General features: G+C 53.3%; 1 protein-coding gene across 1 annotated transcript in view; it reads left to right on the top strand.

Annotated features, from left to right (window-relative positions):
* PLEKHG5 (pleckstrin homology and RhoGEF domain containing G5) overlaps window positions 1-20,661 on the top strand; it is a 95,181-nt gene that overhangs the window by 41,357 nt on the left and 33,163 nt on the right. The window contains exon 2 of the mRNA XM_067567067.1: window positions 2,298-2,374. Within this exon, the coding sequence (XP_067423168.1) occupies window positions 2,298-2,374 (77 nt within the window). The remainder of the gene's footprint in view (window positions 1-2,297; window positions 2,375-20,661) is intronic.

A 20,661-nucleotide genomic window follows, 5' to 3' on the forward strand; every position in this document is an offset into this window, starting at 1 on the left:
AAACCATTCTCTGGCAGAACCACTTGAGGGAGATAGCAGGGATGCAGCACCTGACTGGCTCTGTAGCAAACCTGAGTGAGAGGGCAGCTGTGTCTGAAATCAGGGAGGGTGGCAGATCAGAAGGACTAGGTGAACTGTGGCAGAGGACAGCACACAAACCCCAGTTACAGGTGAGCCGACTGCATGGAGACGGGTGACAAGGTGCAGAAAGAGACAATCAGCCGAATCAGGGGCTTTCCTGACGACCAAAGCATGGAACCCTCTTCACCCTTCTTTAAGTTGTTGCACAGAACCCTTGCTTCACTGGCAACAGGGCAAACGCTGCTCCTGAGCCCCCAACCTCAGCCAGTAACTGTAATTCCAAACTGGAAAAGCTGGCTGAAAAGCTGCTGGCTGGGGAGAAAAAGGAGTGAGGTGGTGCGATGCGATGGAGAGTGCTCTGAGCCTGGCCTTGCACTGGGGAGTGGGTGGGCAGAGCACTAAACCTGGAGATGGCAGGCAATGCTTCATCTCATGCCTTAAACGGGAGCCCATTTGGCTACCTTCAGAATTATAATGGAGAGGAGCTGTGGAGTGTCAGCCCTCACAGAGCATCAGCAGATGGAATCGGCTTGTTGGGCCTGCCACTGTCTGTGGATCCAGCCACCTGTCAGAGTGGAGGATAATGGCCTTTTAAATGCTCTTTGTTTACGGTATCTGGTCTCTGTATAATCAGGGGCTTAGCACTTTAGCGAGTAAAAGTCTCTGAAGTCAGTGAGCAATGAATTCTGGGTTTATAAGCTAGAACACGCTCCAGTACCAAAGAGTGCCTCAGATGGGTCTGACCTCCAGGAGCAGCATGTCAGCCCATCACCATGGTGATCAGCTTTGCTCATTTGGTTTCAGTTTTCTGCATGTTCTCAAACTTGGAGGCTCCATACAAAAGATGGACTCATCTGTGCCCTATGGATTTGGGGATGACTGTTTTCTCCCCGTTACCACACTTACAACAGCTGTCTTTTGGACTGCAGGTCCAGGAGCTGCAATCTGGGCTCATGTCTGGGTAATGGGTAGCATGAAAGTACCCTGTGCTACAGTGACTGAGAGAGATGAAGGTCTGGGAAGGCACAGATTGCAATTGTTCTGAATTAGCTGAGAACCGTGTGCTCAATCTCCCGTCCTGTCAGCTCTCTGCTGGGAGTCAGCTCAGCCCCACTAGCACAATCTAGCCGTGAAAGTTACAACAGCCCAGGTTTGGAGATCACTTGTGGTTTGGGGAGACTTTCTGGCCCAGCTCAGTCGCTAAAGGCAGCTCAAAGTTATACAGTAATCTCTGAATACAGGAGCAGTTGGCCAAGTTGTTTTCAGTTTCTGCAGGGTCTCCGGAGTCACTTAGTAGGTTGGGAAGTTGCACTCCATTGCTCCCGCCCTGTCTGTCCTAAAGCGCTTTGCAAACTGCTGGTGGTAAGGAGCAGCAGGTCCCCGTCTGTCTAGTTCCTTTTCTCCTCCCTCCTTTATCTGCCCCCTGCCCTCTTGAAAATAAACTGTAAAGCCTAAACTTTTTAACGTGCCCTTGATTTTGGGGGCCTCCATCCTTGGACCCTTCGGAAAGCATGTAAGTGTGTGTGTTATGTCGTTACAATCAGCCGCTTCAGTCAGGTTTGCTGCTGCTGCTGCTGCTCCACTTTTCTGACATTCCCTGTTGGTTTCCACTCATGGGTCACTGCTCAGAATTGGGGGGAAGGGAGAAGCAAAGACTCTTCCCACGCTGGGCTTAAACTCCATTGTCTAAACCCCTTCCACACCCAATTCCACCCCAGTGTGGACGCACCCAGTGTCATGGTGGTAGGTTCCTGGCTTTGGCCAAAGTGAACGGAGCTGGACTCCACTGGAACTAGTTTGCAAACTGTGTTCTGACCTCTGCCTTTTTTAAATCCATTCTGCCCAGTGTAGATGGGCCATTCAGGCGCCCTGCATTTCTTGAGGCTGGTAGTTACAGCACAGAGCGACGGGAGCTGGGTTTCACAGGACAGCCGCCCTCCCTCAGAAAGCTACTGTCCACCTATGAGCAGCGCTTGTTCTGCTTTGAATTTTATTCTGTCTTAAAGATGCTGCTGTCCCAAGGTAGCCAAGCAGGCACACAGCAGTATGACCCTTGGAGCTGGCTGGCTCCAGGGGTGGTGACCTGGAAGGTCGCCAGCTCTACTCCAGATTGGGAGTGACTGAGTGTTGGCCGGAAGTGTTTGCCCACCACTGCCCATTGGCTGCCCCTTCAGCCCCACTCTGTGATGATTCATTTTATCCTTTTTCTTCTCCAGATGATCAGACTCTAACAGAGGAAAAGGTTCTGCACTGCCAAAACCCCGACTGCATTGACAAAAGGAGAGCACTCAAGGTACCACGCTTCCCTGCACTGCTTTCTTTTTTCTTGGTTGGGCTGTGCATGCATGTGCGTGTTTACTGCAGATTCAGGGTGTTTCTTTGGGAGGCAGGGAACATTTCTATCTCAGAGCTGCCTTGATGCTCTGTAACTCTCAACATGGGTGCTAGCCACACAGATGGCCATCTCGATTCATCTCTCATCCCCAGCACGAAGGCTGTTCCTGCCTCTCCTAGGTGAGGTGAGCTGAGGGTGGAGTCCCAGGCCATATGAGCATTTGGGTTGAGCTACACATGCAGCCAGCGTTACTATTCCCAGACGGTGACGACACAGCCCATTCCAGCTGGCTGAGTGGGTCCAAGGAGCCAGCAGAGCTGAGCCATCTTATCAGGAAGAGGTTTCTCCACGGAGATTTAGGGCTGCCAGATCATTCAATGGGTTCTTACAGAGCTTAAGCGTTCTTGGCAGCGTGAGTGAGGGAAGTGTCTGTCTCTAGATCCAGTGAGTGCTAGGAGGAGGCTGGAGAGACATCACTTATAAAAGGATTGCCATGGGGAGGAAAGAGAAGCCAGTGCCCAGCTGGAGGGTCTTTCCTTTCCCACATCCTCTCCCCTGCCTTGCAGACCAAGGCTTCAGTGTGTTTCACGTGTGTCTCATTACGTTCTTACTTATGGCCATTGCCAGCAGAATTGCATTTCCAGACAGCCATAGAAACTGGGTACTGGCAGCTGGCAAATTAGGCATTTAAAATGGGCTATTGAGTTTCTTTAGCTCCTTGTCCAAGAATCCTCTCTGGATATAGCTGGAGGGGCACAGAGAACATTTGCACTGGGGTCAGCTGTCATTTTCCTTTTGCTTTCGCTTTTACGGTGTGTTCTCTAAAATCATTGCTGTGCTGTTTGACCCCATGTGAGTAGCTGGGTCTGATTGCACAGCCAGGGATCCTGGAGAAAGTGGGAAATCCGGTAGTGCAGGGTAACTGCTGTGCTTCCCTGCTGAGACCCACGTCTCCCCGCAGCCGTCTGATGCTGACTCATGTGACTGCCGTGGCAGAGTATGTGGGGGAGTGGGGTGGGGAGGGTGCATGAGACAAGTACCCTGGGGTCACACTGCTGGCTTCAGGGGTGGCTCAGCGCAGTCTGAGTGTCTGGCAACAGCTGGACTCGGTCTCTGCTCCTGGGGCCTCTAGTGCAATGGGAGAGAAACTGCATCAAACCCTAAGGCTGGTGTAGTGTGCTGGTGCGGGCCACTCACACAGTGCGCGCATGTTAGCAGGGAATGGTGGACCTTTTTTGTATGTGCTCTCCAATTTGCCTTCAGCAGTGAATCCACTCTGGGGTTAGCAATCATACTGAAACAGAGAGGCAGTGCAGACGACTTGGCAGAGGGTCTGAAGTCCCTAGATAGGATCCTGGCTCGGCTATGAACTTGTTGTGTGACCATGGGCAAATCACTTTCCCAGTCTGTGAAATGCTGATAGTGATACCAACTTTCCTCACCCTTGACCTGCTATGAGATCTATGGGGCACAAGCGCAGTATGAGTCGTGTGCGTGCATGCGTGTGTGAGAGAGGGAATGCACATCCAGGGTTAAAATATGTTTGTGGAGTTGACTGACATTTTTCTCACACTTTTTTTTTGTTGTCAAAAGGTGGGTTCTTTTCTAAAGCAAAACTTAGCACAAAAAATTGTCAACATTATTGAACAGTTTTTCATACAATTTTCTACACTTTTTATCAACGGTTTTATTCAAGTCATGGTTTATATGTTTCACTTTCTGAAACCGTAATTTAACTGAATTTATTGAAAGTTTTTTAATTTTAAAGTATTGTGAAAAATGTTGTTGAAAATAGAAAATGAGTCCACTTTGAACCCTGCAAAACAGAAACTACTTGGATTTTTTTTCGCAATGTTTTTCCCATTTTTTTTCATCCATCTCTTTTCTGTTGGGACAGGCCACTGAGGTGAGATGAGCTCCTTGGGCAAGAGGCTATCTAAGCAGATGGTCGTCATAAAGTGCCCAAGGCATTTTGATGGAAGGTTCTGTTTGTTTGCTATAATGGATGCATGGCAGCGTGTCCCGTGCCTTGGGCTAGTACTTGTGGAACTTGCCCCAGCCCCAGGAAGCATTCTTCCTTTCACCTTCCCCCCGGCCCTGGGGCTGGAGGAATTCCATGCTCCCGACGATTACTGGGGGTGCCATGCCTCTGCTTAACCCCCCCCCCCCCCTTGTGCACGCCCTTGCGTACGCAGACAGCTGCTGGTGCTAGTGATAACACCATGGCTACCTGGTTTTAATTGTTGCATATGGGTCTAGAGGGCCTTTGGCAACAGGCACATGTTCTTATGTCTGAAAATACCTGCTGCACTGATATACCTGCTACCTGGCAGTGGCCATCTTGGTCAGGCACCTGCTGTGCATTCAGCTCTTCCAGAGAGAATGTGTATTTTCCAACTCATGGGTTTACTTTTGCAAATAAGGGGGGGCATTTTTAAAGTCTGTTTGGTCCATAGTGCTATCTCCAGTGTATCATAGGCTGTGTCTTGTCTGTCTGTCTCTTCTCTCCACAAAGAGGGGCAGAAATCAGTGCCTGCTGTTTCATTTTGGATCTTTTAAGCTCAATATGCCAATAAAATTGATCAGTAAAGCTGACTGGCCATAGGCCATTTAAAAGTTAGCAGCCAGCTCTTTACGTGTTAGTCATTTAGTTGAAAACATAAAGCCTCTCGTTGGCGGGGGATCTGATGTTGCGGCGTGACCACAGACTGCTGGTTACGTTATCTTGGAAATCAATGGTTTTCCAGCCAGGGAACTTCAGCCAAGCTGCTCATTGTACCTGTCAGCGAGGAGCATGACACAGTCAGCTGCTGGCCTTCCAGCTCTCTGACACTCCGTCTTCCGGGAGCTTTGAGTAGCCTGGACTCAGTGGGACCCGAAAGCCATCTGGGGTCACAGATCCAGTTCAGTGTCAGCAGCTCCCATATAAATCTCCCGCCAAGCGCCTTCGAATGCTGCTGAATGCTGTACAAAATCAACCCCTTGTGAGCTGAGAGCCCAGCTCATGTCATTTTTAGCTGCAGATGTTGCACCAGGATGGGAGAATCCAATAGTCAGACATTGGAGGTGGAGCATGGAGGGACTGTGGCCTGCCTTGGGTGACTCTCCAGCAACTACTCTCCTCCCTGAAACACAGTGGTGGCTGTTTCAACTGCTGCATGGGGTCTGTCTGTCTCCTTGTCATCCTGAGGCCAGGAAAGCTCCATCTCTGAGTGACTGACCAGGCTGCCCTTCTGCGCTGAGGAATGTCCCTTGATGGAAGGCCTGTGCGCTCTGCCTTGGCTGTTTGTAATTCCTTCCTCCTGCACTAACCCGAGGTGGGAGAGCAGTGAGCAGTGCTCTGAGTATGGAGAGCTGCCTCCCCTCCAGTCCCACAGCTCTGGGCCTCTCACACTTTCCAAGTGGGGAGTGAAGGGCAGCTGCCAGTGGCAGAATTCAAAGACCTGGGGCAAATTTGTCCCTTCCTAGATACGGTTTCCAGGGCAGATGGGCTGGTTTGGGTTAACCGCTGGTACCAGAGGCTGTGATTTCCTTCGGCTTGGCAGTAAGACATTCCAGCAGCTCTGGAAAAGGCCAGCCTGGTGGCATGCAGTGGAAATGGATGTGAAAGGAAGCCTGGGGGTCAGGAAATGAGTGTCCTGCTCTGGTGAGTGCAGGTCTCCTCGCCCCCACACTGAGGGGGTTGGTGGGCAGCATTAGGGGCTGGGCAGGGTTGTGTCTGCTGTCAGCACCAGGAGTTTCCTGGCTTCCGGGGAGGCGGGGGGTGATTGGACTGTGGTTCTTTGTCTTAGTTGGGTGAGCAAGGAGCATGCAAGTGAGGCCTCTTTTTAAGCTACTTTAAACAGCAGAGTGATGGTGATTTTTCCCATTCCTTAGTTTCCTGGGCTCCCGCTGGGTTGTGAATATGGCACACGGGTCTGCAACTCTGGGTCTGTTGCGGAAATCAGCAAAGAATTGAGCTTGTTCCCAAGTTCCCATAGGGGTGCCTGGGAAACCTCCAGGTGTGCTGAGCTCTTTGCCTAGCCTCCCATACGGGGAACAGAGCCCTAGGTCACAGCCTACCCTACACAATAGGCTTATTGTGAGAGCCAGGGTGCTCGGGGCTAGGTGGAGCTTTCACAGAAGGCTGCTTCTGCTCTGCACTTACATCAGCGCTGCAGAAGAGACTGAACATGAGCTAACGCTCCTTTCAAGCATGCACAGGAAATCTCGGTTTATCCACAGACTGTCTGTTTAGCACAGGGGGCAGGTTCTAACCAAAGAGCAAAGGAAAGGGCAGTAATTAAAGCCACAGTACATGTCTGTGAGATCAGACCATGCTCTCTGCAGGAAGCTGCACCCCTGATCCGATCCAGAGCCTGGCTGGGAGGGAGGCGCTCAGTTCTCGAGGCAGCTGTGTGAGTTCTCTGCTAATGCTGTCACGCTAGAGCCCACTGGGGATGCCTGTGCAGTAGCCCCTGTTGGGGGGAATGGAGGGCTGTGCTTGCTCTGCACTGATTTCCAGCCCGCTAGAGCAAACTGCCCAAGGAGAGTCCAGCTGGGATTTAACCATCGCAGCTGTTCCTGATCTGATATAATTCAGGCTAATTGAACTGAGCCTGCTCATCCTGTTTAGTTGCAGGAAAGGAATTAGTTTGCAAGTTGACACAGCCTGCAAAGGAGGGATCTCTGTGCGGGTGGTGCCCCTGGCACACTAAAAACGGGGTACAAGGCACACAGCGTCCCACCACCTGTTGTGTGCTGCTGCCAGCTGACGCCCATTCACAGGAACATTACAGTCACTGTCAGTGGGACTCATCTGGAGTTAGTGGAAATGCAGCCCCCAATCTGACATCACAGCTTGAAATATGCTCTAGCACCTGTATGCAAATGGGGCCAGGGGCTGCAGAGGCCGCATGTGCACACAGGGCTATCAGGCTCTGCCAGGGTGGTAGCGTGCCACTCTGTGAGCATGGGAGAGAACTGCTGGTGGGGCAGGGGTCTCCGTAAGCTGCAGCTCTCTGCTGTATGGTGTGCTGAGGCTTGGTGCTGCCATTTGTGTTCAGTTCTTGGGCTTAGTGTGGCAAGCTGCACTGCTGGGGAGTGACATTTTAACTTCTTTCTGACTGTGCCAGTGATCTTTGCCCAAACAGTGGTGAGACCTAATAATGCCATTTTCACGTATTCCCCAGTCACCAGCAAGTATCTTCAGGAACATGTGGTGAGCGAGGAGTGAAGAGCTCCCAAGCCCATTACCAACATCCCAGCCACCCACTTCACCATGGTGACCATATCTCAGGGGCCTGGAACACTTCCATAAGGCAGCCAAGAAAGTCTCGAGGAATTTTCAGTCCAAATCTGAGAAGAACACAGACAAACTGAGCGAAAAGGGCTTTAACCTCTCTAGATCTCCCGATGCCTCGGAGCCATCTCTGAGAGGCACGTCCCTGATAGGCTGTTGGCCAGGGGAGTTGTATGGCCGCACGTCTCTGAATGGTTTCCTGGAAGTTTACAGTTCAGAACCTTTCCTAGAGTTGTCCAGGAATCATTTGTAAAAGCAAATGCTCTTGCCTTTGTGCAGCGCAGAGCTGAGGGTGTGTGTGTAGCAGCTGGTGCTACCTGCCTCGAAGTGTCTTCTTCATTTAACCTTATCCTGATGTGTCTTATATGCGTAACCATCACCACTCCATGAGCATTTCCCAAGTCCCATGAAAGGGCTGGGACCTAGGTTCACAGCTAGCGGGGTGTGTTTGATACAGAGCATGTAGAACAAGAGGGTTTGTGATTTTGCAGCTCTGTATTCTTCATGTGGCTTATTCTGCTAATGGTAAAAGTTTTAAGGCTGGGAGAAGGAAAGCCATGTTTCCTTGACTGTGAGTCACTGTGCTACGGGGGGGGGGGGAGTCTCTCTCTAGTGGGTGTTCGTGCTACACATTTAAATACCAACTTGTTCTCATCATCAGCTTTTGGAACATGTGATCCTGCATCTAAGTGGGTGTGGGACAGTGCCTGGCCCAGTCAATATGTCTATCTCCACATGCCCAGACATAAAAATAGTACTAGTGAAGATCTCGCCTCTTAATCTAATTGATCATTAATGTAAAAGCTCGAGTGGATTTAGGGCATCTTATCTCTCACTGATCAGCCAGCTCTGTTGGTTCAGGAGCTTGCTCTGGGAATGTTCTGCTCACCCTCTGGACTGAATCTACAGGCAGCTAAAATTTCTGCTGGCTGTTCAGACATTGGCTATTTCCCGGGGATGTTTTTTATTCCAGGTAAGTGAGGCAGATTGTTATAAATGCATTTGAGGAAGCTCTGGTGAATGCTTCTTCACTGGAACAGCTAACTGTTTGCTACAGACGTGGTGTTGGGCAGAAGCACTGGAGCCGAGTGCTCCATTTGCTGACCCTCCATCCTAAATTGCCTTGCTTCTCGGGTGATTTCTGGGGTGCCGTTCTCCCTGAAGGTGACAGAACAGTTCACTGCTCAGGACATTCCCTGGCAATTAACACCCGGGTTTTCTGAGGGGCAGTAGGATCTGTTGTTGCTTGAGCTTGCTCCTCATTTGTGCAATGACTCCTGCCCTTAGCTGGAAGGGCAAGATGTGGAAATTCTTAAAGCCACAAGAGATGTTGTTTAGTCTTAAAACCTTGGCAACACCACTAGGAACTTTTATTCTAAGCAGACGTGTGGAGCTGCTTTATTTATTGAAATTAGGTGCTGATTTTGAGAGGCGCAAGAAGAATATAATGAAGCAATGACCCTTAAAGGGAATTGTTCTTGGCACAGATTTCTGAGGATTTTCACTCCCTAGCTATTTTTAAGGATGAGTTTAAAGGGGGAAATTAGTTAAATTAGTAAAGTAGCATTTGAGCAAGGGCACGGTGAGGGTTCTGGCCTTTAGCCCTCGTAGCATTTACTTCAGAGCCAGCTCTGAGGGGTGGAATGAGTGTGAAGATCACAACTTACCCATGTTCATCCTCTTTCCTCGTCACAAAAGAGCGCCAGACTGTGTGATGGGACTGGCCATTTCTGCTCATGGGAGACCCAGTGTGGGAAATGAGGATGGATGGTCCAGTGTTTAGGGCACCAGCCCAGGGCTTAGAGATGTGTTTAATTCCCTGCTCTGCCACAGACCTTATGCAGATCAATTTGTCCGTGCCTCAGTTTTCCATCTGCATAATGGGGATATCAGTACTTGCTTACATAATCTGTACGGTAGGATCGTGAGGTGCTCACGTACTAGGTCATAGGGCCATGTAAGTACCTCAGCTAGATGAGCAGAGCCAGATGTGTGTTTGTATTGGCAGAGCTCAGCAAGGAGAGGTAGGCATGACCAGAACAGCAGGGAATGCTTCGGCGTCTCTGCTCTGAAACAAACTGCCCTCTGCGATCAGGGTGAGCTTGCGTCTTGGGGTCAGCATGCAATCCAAGATGCACCCTTTTGCACAGCACTGTACTATACAACCCCCCAAAAGCATGACCTGACTGAGGCCATCCGCAGGATCTTCTTCCATTGCTGTATGCAGCACCTGGCTATGATGGTGCTGGGAGCATAGACGTGCCTGGATAGGCAGGCAGGCAGGCTGAGCTGGGCTGTGTCAGCAAAGCATGCAAGACCCCTGTGCATGTTCCAGCTCCTGCGTGTATCAGCCTGCCACTGGTCAGGGCCAGGGACGTACTATGGCACATGCACCAGCAGCAGTGGAAAGGGGCTTGTGGGGCAGGTCTCCTGCTCTGTCTGGTGGACTCTCAATTGTCAGTGAGTCTCAGTTTGAGGGGTGGGGGCCGGCAGGGCTCCAGGGGCACGGCTACCGCGATGCTCTCGTAGGTGGCTGTGCAGGTCTAGGGGAAGCTGAGCTCCAGAGTGGGGATACAGGTTGGAGTTTGCAGCTTTCCAGTGTCTCTTTCATCAAATCTCCTTAAGAGTCAGACGCGAGAGGGAGAGTGAATTGATCCCGTATTGGCCTTAGTGACAGACTGGCAGGGAGCTGGAGGAGGGGATGTGGGCAGGGTATGCTATGTGAGGTGAGGGCAGCCCCTGAGCAGTCAGAGCACTGCCGCTGGGGGAGATGGAAAGGTCTGGTTGGACTGCCCTGTGGATTGGCACCACAGCCTCAGCTCCCTCTGCTCTGTGTACAAGTGTAGGGACAGGGTGTGTCGCCCCCACCAGGCCTCCACCCTTTGGCTTCCTAGGCATGCCGTGACCCCACAGACAGTGCCAGGAGGGGAATGATGGCCACGGGTAGGGATTCCTTTGGGAGCAGAGTGTATTTGCACTCCCAGTGCACGCCCTCTCATGCGGGGATCCCACACTGCGTGACTCATTCTTCCTCACTCGTCAGTCCATGGATCACTCGACTGTGTCTCGTCTGGCAGCAGGAGCAGTGTGGAAGGGCTGGGAACCCAGCATGCTAAAAGGTTCTGCGCCTCTAGGCCAGGAGGCCAGGCTTCAGCAGAGACAAAGCCCTAGCAAACCCTGCTGCAGTTCTTGGGAGGCATTGGTTGAGCTGCTGCAGGACTCACTTGCACCTGCATGGTCCCATGGTGACCCTGGGCTGGGAGCATGTAGCAAATGTTCTGTTTGGGTGGGGTTCTAGATCAGAGACCTGGGCTGATCCATTGTCCTGGCAGGCAGCTCTAAAAGAACAGTGCAGGAGGTGTGGGCTGTGCCCGCTGTCGCACAGCAGTCAGCTGGGCAGAGGGGGGCAGGCAGCGAGCTGAGTTAGTCTGTTCCATTCTGCTGCATTCAGCAGTTGAGACCAACAGTCTCAGCCCATAGCTGCTGTGGGCTGTGTCGATGCCTGCCCTGGCTTGAGAGGAGGCTGTCCCGGGAGTTGGATTTACAGGGGATTAGCTGCAGCAGATACGTAAAAGGCTCACCCCTGTCACTCTGCAGCTCCCCCTTTCCAAACTCTCGCTGTGCATCTGCAGCCAGCACCGGCATGATGGCAGCATGCTGGGGCCAAGTGAGCAGCCTGCCCGAAGGTTGTGTCAGGGCTCTGTTTATACCCGCATGGAATTGCTCAGTGTTTGTGGGAGCTGGGCCATACGGAAAGCAACAACGCAAGCCACTCTGTGGGAAGTGCTGCTCTTCTGTGAAGAGCAGAAGCCAGTCGTTACTGCAGGGCAGGACTCCTCAGTCTGTGCCAGGCAAGTGACCGTTAGTTACAAACCTTGCAGAGCTCTGCCCCCATCTCCCTGGGCCAGCTTGGCCTCGAGGCTAGAGCCCAGGCAGTTTGGTTTGGTTTGGAGAACAGGGGCTGGTGCCAGAAAGCCAATGAGACCAGCCTCTGATGCCACTTCAGGCCTCTAGGCCTGCTCCTTTCTCAGGAGAGGTTGGGAGCTAACATCGAGGGTCATGTCCTTGGCTGCACTGAAATGCAGCTTTATGTTAACCTGCTGCCTTGAACCCGGCATGGAACGGGTCTGCTGCTCTGGGTGCAATGCCCTTTGCTTGAGGGAACAGCTGGAGCGGGGAGCATCCTACCTGAGGGCATAGCATGTGGGCACCCAGCCGCACATATGTAGAGATGTCCCTTAATGCTTGTGCGTGGACACACAGTAGTCGCCTCTTCGACAAAGTTTATTATTTTAGCCTCTAAAATAATGTTTCTCTGATTTTACTGCTTCTTCCTGTGTCTGTGATTTGCTCTCACTAGCATGGATAAGTGAACTAACCCTGCCCCTTCAAATCCCACAGTTACTTGATCAAGTAGCACTAGTAGAACATGCACTGCAGCCTACAAGCTCTGGCTAAGAATTCATCTGGCTGAAGAATGGTGACCCAAGTCACTGTTTACTTCGCACTAGAATTCGCTTGCAGACCTGTCATCGTTTTTCACCAGCTCTGCTGAGCAACCTTGTTATGAGACTTGGTAATTAAGGGTTTGAAGGAGGATCCACTGTGTAACTTGGGCACCCAGATAAAATATATCGCTTGTGTCTGTAGAGTGTCAAGGGCAAGTTTCCAGAATGTTCTCTGTGCAGAGGTGCATATAATGGCCATTATTTATATGGATGGTGTGGAGATGTAAATAAGTTGGGAAGGCTTTTACAGCTGGCACTGGGCAGAGGCTGCAGAGGCCAGCGGAGAGTGCAGGGAAGGGAAATTCTCTGTCACTCGCACATATCCTGGGACATGGATCAGAGAGCTGTAGAGAGGCAGGTCCAACATGTTGATGGAATTATCAGTAGAGTGAGCTTGGCAGCTCAGTGGGAAGGATGGTCCCAGGTCCCCATCTGACGTACAGAATTTGTGCTGAGAAAGCACCGACCTCTTTGCCAGGAGGGACCATATGTTCCGTGCACATGCCATGCGCCTGTGAGCTCCCCAGACTGGGTGGGGATCAGGGATCACTGTACAATGTTGTGAGACCATTTGGACTCTGCTATGACACCATATTTCTCATAGTGGGAAGCTGTGTCTCTAATGGTTAGGATGGGCCTCGGAGCCCAGACTCCAGGGTCACTGACTCACTGTGTGACCTTGGCATATTCAATTAACCAGTATGAGCCTCAGCCGCCCACGTGTAAAATGGGGGCTGAAATCCTGCTTTGTAACCCACAGGTCCCAGTAAGGGGCATTCCAGAGCTGCCAGATCCGTCCCAGGCACCTGTCACTGCCAGGGTCTGAGCCGAGCCTGGTGACTATGCCAGAGTCAAGCTCCCCTCCTGCGGAGGGCAGTAAAAGAGTTGGGGGGCCAGGGTTTCGTTGCTGGAGGTTGTAGTGGGTCCAGGGCACTGTCCCTGTGCTGCTCTGGTTACCCTGCCTGGTGGGTGGAGGCAGGAGATGCAGTGCCAGACGAGAACAGGCGACACTGGCTGCGGTGTGTACTGTGTAGCCTGGGCTGCCTGGACTCCTTAGAGCAGGAGTGCCTGAAGCAGTGCCTGGCCTTCATGGCTCTGCAGTGGGTGCACTGTGCCCATGCTGAGCCCAGCAACAAGGTTGGGGTGAGCTGTTTCTTAGCATGGTTACGCAAGGAGCTGACCACTTGGCTGGGTCCCATGGCGGTGAGGAACAGTAAGGCTTTGGTCAGATACCCAGCCCCTCTCTTCCAGGGTGTTTATGTGCTTGGGGATGACAGAGGCAGAAAGGGCTCAGTGGAGGTTACAGAACTCAGCTTGACATCTCCTGGGCTCTGGCTCAAATTGGAGTGATGGAGATTAAAGACTCCCTAATTCCCCCGCATTGGCACTGTACTCTTGACATGAGCAGCCTTGGGGAGGGTTGCAGTTAGAAACTAGAGTCCCAGCCTGGGAAGGCAACTCCTCCCAGGGGCTGTACCCTCGCTACGGCCTGGAAAGGCTGTCATCAGTGATGCACAGAGCTGCTTTGCTATGGCAGGAACAGCACCCATCAGTCCATCACATGTTTCAGAGAGACAGCCTGCTCATTCTGCCGGGAGGGAATGATTTCCATCAGTGCCAAATGCACACTGCTCCTAGCACATAATTCCCTGCTAGTAGATGAAATTGAGAAACAGTGAGTTTAAAACTGATCAATGGAACTCGTCGTAGGATTTGAAAAAGGACTAGACATTAATGTGGTTCAAAGAACTGCCCTGGTTACATTGCAGAGGAGAGAAAAATAGAAGGGCTGTAAACCTTCCTTCACTGTTTGCCTGGGGTTGGGTATCTATGGGGGGACCCTTCAGTATGTGGACTGGCAGAGCCGGAATCACCCGGGGAGGATCAGTGCTTTGTTTGTTTATATAGAAAGGTTGCCACTTCCTGCCCATGGCTGGTTTGAAATGGAGCACCCATGTGTCAGTAATCACAGACGTCAGGATCGGTGGACAGAGATAGGGAGGAGCACACATGAGAGACAAGGAACAAGGCAAATTAACCAAGCTCTCAGAACAGAGGCAAATGGCCAAGAGTCACCCCAGCATGAGATAGAATCAAGAGAATGTAGCAGAAATACCTGCATACCCCCCCCCCCCCCAAGCTGTTCTCTGTCAGGGCGGATTCTGTCTGTCAGGCCGCATGCCCTCTGGGCGCTGCAGAAATAACAAAGAACTATGATCTGAAACGGGGGGAGGGGGGGGGGAGGAGGAGGTGCTGCTTCTCCCTCTGCAATGCAGCTTGCATACCCGTCATAGCAGAGGGGATGATGATGATGATGCCTTGGTTGGCAGGACAGGCCCTATTGGCCCAATGAGTCTTTTCAACATGATTCTGAGTGTGCCCCTGGCTGGGCCAGTTCCTAGATGGTGCAGCCGTTCAGCGAATGAATGTCCAGCGGCACTACTGCAGCACCCCAGCAGATGGCAGCACCGGCTAGCAGCTGGCACATGGCACCTGTGCTGTCACATCCCAGAGGAGCCCCCGTCAGGCCAGTGGGTGCCCACTCGTTTTCGTCTCCGGCGCTGGGCTGGTCACAAGGAGGTGCGCGGTTTGCTGGTTGTTTTCAGGAGCTCAGGGAAGTATTTTGTTGGTGATGCAAGTTTTTCTGCACTAGTCTGAAACCTCCTGGCTTGCTGCCCCTAATCTGTGTTCCTGGCAGGCAGGTGTTGGGCTTGTCTCACTCTGATCTCATCTCGGCGCCCAGTGCCCCTGCTGTGTTCCTGCCTCTCCCATGGCAGCCGCCCTGTTGAGCTGCTGCCTGAGGCGGTTTGATTTCCACGCTGACTGGGGATGATTCCTGGCTCTTGGTGGCCAGACTGCAATGGGGCATTCTCAGGCTGCAACCCTGCCAGCTGTAGGGCTCGATCCTGCATTGCTCCAGGGATATGACTGGAATCCTTTGCTATCTTTCACCTCCATGCTTCTCCCGCAGCTTGGACAGCATACAAAATTCCCGCAGGGGTTGGGCAGGGCATGGCCTACACTTCTAGGAGATTGGAGATTGCTCCCTATTGCTTGCGTTGCAATAGTGCTCAAACCCCTACTCAGCACCCAATTGTGCTAGGCACTGCCAATGCTCGGGAAATGCAATGCCTGATGCAGACAGAAACAAGGGTGGGTGGGGCGGGAATTGGTTTGCTATATATTTAATCTAGACACGACTTCCATTTAGTCTCTAAACCAATACTTCTTCAGTGACGTGCTGCAGGCCCTCCTGCCGGCATTATTGTGGGGAAAAGGGGCCCACATGGGGACCAGCAGAGGATAGTGGCCTTATGGGCTAGGTCCTCGAATGGGAGCAGCATGGAAGAACTCGTGCCCAAGGAGCTGAGCCCTGCGGGGAGAGGGGACTGTTCTCACACATTCCAGGAGCAGGCATCATGGGAGTTCCCATGGGAATGGCCTCTGCGGATTTTCAGCTGAGAAGCTCCAACAAGCATCCTAACTTCAGGCTGCTTATCCTCACAGAGCATGGGGTGAACCTTATGGGCCGCCTCCCCACAGCACGGGGCTGGCTCCGGCACCCTGGCTGGTGTGTCTTCTCTCAGTGCGCCTGGCTTTTCACAGCCTTTCAGACAGTGAAGGCTGAGGCTAGGGACCTCCCAGCCCAGCTGCCTGGAGCCCCTTGCTGATAGATTGCTTCCCCCCAGATGGCGATTGCAGCGTGATGGGGCATGAGCCTGAGATGCTGTGTCTGGTGCCCTGGTAAAATCGGGCCTCCTAAGACTTGCTGTGGCATGGCCTGTGCCAGGCCCGGCCCGGCCCTCTGACCAAGGCAGCCCCAGCTCCTTGTAGTGACGGGCACTGCAGCAGCTCCAGAGGCACAGCTTGACTTGGAGGAGTTGTCAGTGCAGGGGCTGCAGTTCTCCTGCCTATCCCAGACCACTAAGTGAGGAAGGGGATCCTGGCTGGATGGCAGGGAACCTGGGGAGGCCCATCTGAGACAGGGACCATCGTGTAGAGAGGGGAGAGTGGCTGGGGTAGAGTCTTCACAGTGCTTTCTGTTCTGGCAAACGCAGGCTCAGCTGCTTGTTGCTGGCCTGGCTGGGCTGGAGCACACGAAGCCAGGTAATCGACGTGTCAGACCACCTGGCATCTTTCAAGGTTGTAGGGGGCGGAGTTGCCAGCTCTCAAGAGTTCAGCACCAGTCGCTCAATAGTTGGTGGCAGTTTCCTTAAAGCTCCAGCTCCTGGAGTCATGTGACTAAACAACATTTTAAAAAAACAAATCTCCTGATTTCCAAGCCAATCTTGCGTGTCTTTGGGCTGACTGATGATTATTTGAGCCTCGGGGGGGGGGGCTGGAATTCGGGGTGAAGCTTTGGGCCTGGGTTTGAGGTGAGGCAGGTTCCAGGCTGACGGGCTCATCCCTGGTAACTGATTCAAGCTATAGGAGTTCAACACTGTGTGCGCCCTGCCCAGCGAGCTGGGGCTTTTGGGTGCCACTGTCACTCAAACAGCAATGGGCTGTGGGAAGTGTGGGTGTCCGGTCCTGCCACCCCTGCCCCGACTCCAGCCACAGTGCCCCCTCTGCCGGGCGGCTGGCTGCAAGAGGGCTGTAGCTGCTCTTCCCTGCAGGGGAAGTCTGGAGCTAGGGACTTTGGTTTTGAATCCAGCACTGCCCTCCTCAGTCCCCTGCCTGCAGGTTCCCAGGCACAGCTACTGGGGCTCTTCGTGCATTCCAGTCTCCGGGTCCTGCAGGGCTGCCCTGCTTGGTGGACTTGACTTCCACAGTGTGAAAAGGGCCGGTGCCTCTTTCCTGCCCTGCGCTGTGGAGCAGGCAGATGCGGTGGATGAATGGTACATTCCAGCTGTCTGCCTCTGCCTGCAATGGAGGTGGTAGATTCCGACAGCCCTAATTATCCGGCTGCCAGCTTTAGCATGGCTTTGTGTCCGCTGATTTCCCCTGCACATCCGTCTGGGGCTGTGTGAGGGAGAGGGATGCAGGGACGCCAGCCCCGGGCCAGGGCTCTCTGGAGCTCAGAGCCCAGCCCTGTTCCTGCCCGCACTGTCCCCGTGCTGGGAGGAGGCATCGGGCTCAGCTGAGCTTGGCCCGCTCAGTGTCGCAGCAAGCTGCATGCTGCCTGCCAGAGCCTGGCGAAGCACAGTGCTGTGATGAGGCAGAGACTGAGTGACGTAAGGGCCTGCACGGAGGGCAGGAGCGGCCCCGAGGGGCTCCCCAGTGGATCGGTGAGTCTCTGAATGGCCATCTCGGGGCTGGAGTATGGGAAGGTTGTTGGAGCTGGGGGGTGTTCCTAGTGCAGCCAGTCCCTGGGGTAGTGAACAGTCAGGGTCAGCCCCCGGTCAAGGTACACCATGCGGAAAGGAGCATCCCCTCTGGCTTAGGCACCAGGTATAGACCTGTGCCCTCGTCCTCCCCTGGCAGGTGGGGCTTGGCTAATGTCCCAAAGCTGTGGCTGAGTAAATGTTATCAACTAGAGTAAATGCCTGGGGGCTCCTGAGAGTCCCAGGCCACATGCCTCCACCCCTGGGTGCGCAGACCAGCTCGCTAAAGGTTAATGCTACAGGCGCGAGACAGTTAGTGATGGCTGGATGGGACTTTAAATGAGGGTGAAATGTACATACGATCCAGCGGGTTCAGGGCAACTGCCCAAGGAGATGTCATCACGGCAGAGATGTGGAGTCTCCTGGCCTTACCCCAGTATGTGGAAATCCGGCCTTTGCAGAGACTAAAAACACTGGGTTCTCGGAGCAGTAAAAGGTGCTGCTTACCGCCAGGACAATTGGTCACAGCAAACTCGGAGCAAGTGGGAAAGCAGCATGATGATTTAAAATGCTGCATTTCCTTAGGGGGTCTAACCATTCCCCAGACTGCCCCTTCTCTTCTCCACCTTCCTTTCAGCAGATACTTCACACTAATTAGCAACAAAGACTGTTTCCAAGCACATAACTGATTTAAATGACAAGCTGCAGCTAGCTCCAGCTGGACTCTAAGTACCTTTGGCAATAGCTGACTCCTTATTTTGCTAGACTGTTGTGGACAAAGCTTCCCCAGGCAGTGCTTCGGTTTATCAGGAAGGTCATCTCCAGAATTCTTGGGCATGTTGTGGCACAAGGCGCCTTGTGGGGAGTTTGCCAGATTATCCTTAGAGATGAGATGTGACCAGTGGTGACTGGCAGGCTGGTGAGTGCCACAAGGTGCCAGCTCTAGCACCGTGGGAACTGTGGGACTCCTTCCAAGGACTTGCAGTCTGAGACCCAACTCATACAGTTCAGCCACACAAAGGTGCAGATACTGCACCCACCCCCCGCCCCCGGGGAACCCTGCACCTGCTTAGGCAAGGCCTGGCTTGGATGCCACGATTCTGGGTCCAGTATCTTAGCAGCAGGATTTTGGGTTTTTTAAATAAATCTCATTATCCCTGGAAAAATCTGATGCAGAAACTGGTTGACTGTGACGGGAGTTTCCTGTGAAACAACCATGTCTTTGCAAGCCACTCGTGCTCTTTGGAGCAGACTTGGGGTCACAAGGATAGCACCAGTGGTTTAAATGTGCAAACACGATTGTCTCTCTTGCCGCTCAGCAGGGGCGTGTTCAGTGTTTCTGCTGAAGCTCTGGAATTAGTAAGGTGCAGGTTGTGCGCTGGCAGCAGGAGAGGGGCTGTACATCTCGTGTGCTGGGGGAGCGCCAGGCTGCATGAGAGCCTGGCATTTGGGCGTGTATGAGAGGACAGGATGCGTGTCTCTTGGTTTGGGTGACCAGCTGGGGTTGCTCGCTTGGGGATCGTTTCTTACCTGAGTATTAGGACATTTTGGAGCTGGGTGAAATTTAGGGCCTAAACTGTTGGTTTCCGAGTGCTCTGCCCCGCTGGTAGCTAGCAGGTGCCAGTTGCACTAGGATAGAAGATGCAGCAGCACTCAGGTAAAGCAAGGCAACATTTATGGAGTTACAGGGAGCTTGCTTCCCATAAGAGGGGACAGCCCCTGCCTGGAGCCCAGTTCCGTGCAGCCAGTCTTTGCTGCAGAGGTGCCATGAATATTTTCCCCAGGTTTATGCAAGATTTCAGGCTTCGTTGCTGCCTCAGGGGAGTTTGTACAGTATAGCCCGCCGCACACACTGAATGCTGATGGGTCGCTCTTTCCTAGGGCCAAGGGCGGGTGGGCAGGAGTTGCTGCATGCTACTGCCAGGGGCTCTAGGTGCCATGGAGGTGCTGGGCCCGGACTGGCCTCCTAAGGCCTCGCCATTCTGCTGCTCATGCAGCACAGAGCTGGTGCTGCTTTCTGCATGCAGGCTGGGCTCCACGGGGCACCTCTGGCAGGAGGATCTTGCCGTGGGGATTTTCCATGCAGCATAGCTCTCCTGCAAAGCATCCCTCAGAGTGGAAGTGACCCACTTGGGAGAGTTCTTTCCAGCCCACTGCCTCCCTGGGCATGCCCAGAATTCAGCCAGAAGTGGGGTCCCCTGCCTCAAAGGGCCCTGGCCCGTGCACTGCAGCTGGCCAGGGCAGATCCAGCTTCCCCTCCAAAAGGCTTGTGTTGAATGTTAAACCTCTGTCGCTGGGGTTTCCCCCTGGGGTTACATAACTGTCCATGCAGCCCAAACCACCTCGTGTTTAATCTCTGGGAGCCTGGGCTGGCGTCGCAGCGCTTGAACACTGCTGGGATATGCGTAACCCCCGGTCTCCGTCACCACTGGGACTGGCTGGGAGGGGTCCCTCTCCTCCACACAGACAAAGCTCCAGCAGCAGCTTCCTGCTAGCTATGAACTGCAGTGCGGGGAGAGCGTCTGCCCCGAGGGGATCCATGTGTCTCTCTTCTTCACCGGCGCAGGAGAGGGAGATGGTATCTTGTCCGGGTGTAAGGGGGCTGGAGTGAAGGGATCAGATGTGGGCCATGGCCAGTGCAGAGAGACAGCCCGCCCCTGGGACATGTAGCCCTCTCTCCCTGTAGCATGGGTCTGCAACTGCTGCATGTGCATTTCTGCCATCAGCCATCATATGATCTGGTCACACTGCAGTGGGATTCTTTCCCATTCCTGCCCCATTGGTTTAGCCTTCACATGCATGTGCCCCCTCTTGTCCATCAGGCTATCTCTTGGGCCCCCAGCTCCCCCTGCGTTCTGGGCCATTGGTGCACGAAGCGTGACCACTGGAAACTCTAATACCCAGCTGGCCTGAGTGCCTGTGCGACTGGGAGCCCAGCCCCACCCTGGCAGACAGCGCTCACAGCGGGCTCTGTTCTGTCGAAGGCAAGCATGGAGGCTAGCTGCCCCCTGCAGAGCAGGGACTCTAGAGCCTGTCCCATTTTGCAGCTCTGTACCGGGCTGGATATTTCTAGCCTAGGCCTGAAATATCGGTTTCCTCATCCAGTTGGTCCCCGGGCTCTTGAGATTGCAGCGGCTGGTGTCTCTGCCTGCGTTCCTTCTCCTGTTCCCTGGGCATTCTCACTGCACAGGC

This window comes from Emydura macquarii, unplaced genomic scaffold (assembly GCF_026122565.2).
Source record: "Emydura macquarii macquarii isolate MOO-44397 ecotype Brisbane River unplaced genomic scaffold, CSIRO-AGI_Emac_v2 contig_2768, whole genome shotgun sequence".
Lineage (NCBI taxonomy): Eukaryota > Metazoa > Chordata > Testudines > Chelidae > Emydura > Emydura macquarii.